Source organism: Amaranthus tricolor, chromosome 1, assembly GCF_026212465.1.
Source record: "Amaranthus tricolor cultivar Red isolate AtriRed21 chromosome 1, ASM2621246v1, whole genome shotgun sequence".
Classification (NCBI taxonomy): Eukaryota; Viridiplantae; Streptophyta; class Magnoliopsida; order Caryophyllales; family Amaranthaceae; genus Amaranthus; species Amaranthus tricolor.
The window spans coordinates 38,590,985-38,595,041 of NC_080047.1; the positions used below are offsets into that span (position 1 = coordinate 38,590,985).

Genomic DNA, 4,057 nt, shown 5'->3' on the forward strand with positions numbered 1-4,057 from the left:
TTAAATGAAACAAACATTAGGATAGCATAATTCATTCAAGAGTAACAAAACCCAAGAGCAAACCTCTTTTAATAGACACTACTATTAGCATATGTTCATCCGTCACTTATGTATAGCAAAATCAATAGGAAATAAGATATTTAATATAGACCTGATGATCTGATATTCACTCGATTTTGTAGTTGAATTCGACTTTGACCCAACTTCAAAATGGATTTAAAATTTATAAATCAATATGGACACAAGACTCGATTTGAAACCGATCCGAAATCAACCCCGATGACCCGAATGAACACCTCTAAAAGTAGTACGGATTGGACTGAGAGGCGTTCAAATCAGACCGATAATCCAGCATTTATCCGACTCTATAACCAAACCCGATTTAATCCGACATTAAAAATGGACTAATGTGTAAAAAACAACATGGACACACATCTCGATTTCAATCTAGCCCTAAAGATCTGATTTGACCCGATGAGCCGACATTTACCCAAACCCCATTTGACCCGAAATGAGGTGTCCATTCGGAACATCGGGTCGATTTCGGATTAAATGTTTTGGGTCGGTATCGGATCGAGTGTCTATTTTGGTTTTTACATAATTGTTAGTCTATTTTTATGTCGGGTCGAATCGAGTTCGGTTACAAAGTCGGGTGAATGTCGAGTCATCAGGTCTGTTTTGAACACCTATAGACTCGATGTAAAAAATGTACTAACAATTATATAAAAACCAATATGAACATACAGTCCGATTGCAAACCAACCCGAAAGATCTGACCTGAAATCCACCCCATAAAACACCTAAAGCTATCAACACCACCTCCAGCTGTGCTCCTCAAAACTCTTCTTTAACCATTGTACTCCTTTTAATTACTCACTCAGTGCTGCACCACTTAAACTTTCTCTCTCTATCTATCATTCTGTTTTTCTCTCTATCCCTGTGAAGCGTTTTAGTAAAATGGCTGCAGCAGCTGCCCCAACTAAAGCTGGAGAAGCTTCACAGTTTCTGAACTACAATGTAATTTCGTGTGTTCCTATTTTGATTTAGTAACTGGCTAATGCCAACTTGTTCACTAAAGCTCTTTGTTTTGTCTGAATATATGTTTGCATGCAGACTTGGGTTCTCAAAGTTCCTATTCACTGTCTGGGCTGCAAGAGAGAAGTCAAGAAGCTTCTACAGCGCATTGATGGTACATACTCTGCTCTACCTTCCTTCTTCTTCTTCTTCTTCTTCTATTTCTTGTAGATTTTGGTTTTACCGATAAGTCATGTGCACTCCTTATATACGTGTAGATGTGGGCGATGTTTGCTACAAGGGTAAATTAGAAATGCCTTACTTTTTATCGTTAACAACAGTAAGGTTGTGTATATCCGACTCCTATGCCTTTTTATCGATCGATAACAAATGTAAGGTTGTGTAAATCCGACCCATATGCCTTGCCTTTTTATCATTAACAACAGTAAAGTTGTGTACACTAGACTCCTATGCGTTGCCATTTTATCGTTAACAACAGGAAGGTTGTGTAAATCCGATCCTATGCCTTGCGTTTTTATCATTAACAATAGTAAGGTTGTGTATATCCCAACTCCTATACCTTCCCTCTTTATCATTAAGAATAGTAAGATTGTGTGTATCCGGCCCCTAAACACCTTACGGGCAAATTAAAGCCACTTCATGAGATTTGGAATATTGGGATGTTGTGATATGCAGGACAAGGAAGTTTGAGTCTAAATTATTTATTGAATTGCTGATTTTTTGAGTTAAGTCTTTGTTTTAGTACTTTGGTTGGAAGTTTAATTTGTAGAAGTCAAATTGCACAAATAAGGGAATATCTTTGCCTGTTGAGATACATGTTTCACTTGAAAGTTGGAACTTCTTATTTTGAGAGTACATCACAAAGCTTCTTTTAAGTGAATTGCATTAGGAGAAAAGTATTAGTAGTATACTTTTGTGATGGAGCTTTAGTTTTGTGGTATGTGGTTCTTAAAAAAATATTTTAGCGGTATGAGTAAAGTGAGCAATCCCTCAGACCGTCATATTAAAGGGTCGTAATTATATCTACTTTTGATATATTTCTATATCAATTGTGTCTTGGTAACAAAATGCAAGTGTTACCGAAAAATTGAAAAAAATGAATATATTTGTCGATGTTAGTTGGTATGACCAGCTGAAAATATAGGCTGATAAGCCGATTGTTAAGGAGATTGTGGATTTAAGGCTTGTACACATTGCCATTAAAACATTGGACAGTTTTTAGTTTTTTTGTGGTGTTAATGATGTTTCTTATTGTAAGTCAATTATTGGTGATATGCAGGAGTTTACAGCACCACTATTGACTCACAACAGCAGAAGGTAACAGTAAGTGGTAACATTGACTCAGAAATTCTGGTTAAGAAGCTGCAGAAAACAGGTAAACATGCAGAAATATGGAATGAAAAAACATCACAAGAAAAACCCAAGAAAAATGAAAAACAAATTACCCAAGTGAAAGATCAAACACCCCAAAAAAATGAATCCAAGATCACAAAACCAACTAATGCAGAGAACAAAGCTATATCGAAAAACAACACCAATTCCGACAAGAAGGGGAATCAGAACCAGAATCCGAATCAGAATCAGAATCAAAACCCGAATCCTAAACCCGCGACAGACACAGGAAGTGCAGGGAATGGCGGAAAAACGAAGAAAAATAAAGGGCAAAAAGGTAATAGTGTTGGTGTCGGGAATGGTGGATTGATTGCTACAGGATTACAGAATGTAAATCAAGTTAATATCAGCCCTACATTTGAACAAATAAGTCTGTTTCAGCCGAATCAAACATCTGCTACAATTCATATGATGAACTATAATGGAGGTAATCCTAGTAAATTAGGGTATGGTGTTTCTTACCAAATTTCAACACCATATATTTCCTGCAATCCTACAAATGAACAGTTAGAGAGTTACCAAATGCAGGCTAGTTCATTTACTTCCTTTGATATATTCAGTGATGAAAACCCTAATGGGTGTTCTATTATGTAGGAGTAATGTCTTTTTCCCACTTTTTTTTGAGTTAATTTTGGTGTACTAAGAACTGTTTCTTGGCATTGATGTACTAAAAGCAAGTAGTGTATCAGTATGCATTGATATTGTAGGGTAATGAGTATCTTCTGCTGGTTACAATTTGGTTAGACATGGTTTAAATGAAGGGAATATGTTGTAAATGTAAAGCTAAATGAAGCTAGTGGGTGCACTGCTGATCAATCATGTTGAGACTTGAGGTCATTTTTCATGTGTACAAATTTTAAAAGAAAAAATTGCAAACTACAATCTTTTAAAGCCACTCAGGTTATCAGGTTGATTTTAAATCAGATGCTTTGAGTCGGTTTAAAATCGATTTTTGCATCCACATTGTTTTTTACATTATTATAAATTCATTTTTAAGTCGGGTCAAATTGGGTTCGGTTACAAGGTCAGGTGAATATTGAGTCATTAGGTCTGTTTTGAATGAACACCTCTAACTACTTGTAACTTTTTTTGGACTACGGGATTTTGCCTGAGGGAGGCGGTAATTGAGCCAACTGAGCCAAAATTCGACTTATTTTAAAAAAATTAATATTTTAACATTTAATTAGTTATAATATCTTTTTCTCTTTATGTGAAGTAAAGTCAATCAAAATCAATCTATTTGTTATTATTAAACTTCGTGTGAAAGACTCGAAGGCATTAGCATAATTTGGAATTACTTGTATGTAATCTACAATCATACCTCCATTTAAAGACAAAAACCATCAAAGTAGGTGATTTGACCTCCCCTAAACTCAAATTTGACCAGATTAACTCAATATAAAAAAGTAAATTTATTGTAGTCAAAACAGATTCCAAACCCACAACGATTAGTCCCTCCCCTAAGCTTCACTTGCATACCCAAAAAGCAAAACAAAACTGCTTTTTTTTAAGGATGAGACTTTTTTTTTTAAGAAAAATTGCAAACAATCTTTCTAAGACTACCATTTTCATACTACAACTATTTAAATAAGATTTATCGAATTTTAAATATCTATATATTTAAAGATAT

General features: G+C 34.9%; 1 protein-coding gene across 1 annotated transcript; it reads left to right on the forward strand.

Annotated features, from left to right (window-relative positions):
* Window positions 1–799: 799 nt before the first annotated feature.
* Window positions 800–3,530, forward strand: LOC130817545 (heavy metal-associated isoprenylated plant protein 36-like). Its single transcript, XM_057683309.1, has 3 exons — window positions 800–1,017; window positions 1,114–1,189; window positions 2,315–3,530. Exons 1-3 carry the CDS (start codon window positions 958–960, stop codon window positions 3,019–3,021), a joined length of 843 nt encoding a protein of 280 aa, XP_057539292.1. The 5' UTR covers window positions 800–957; the 3' UTR covers window positions 3,022–3,530.
* The last annotated feature ends 527 nt before the right edge of the window (window positions 3,531–4,057 follow it).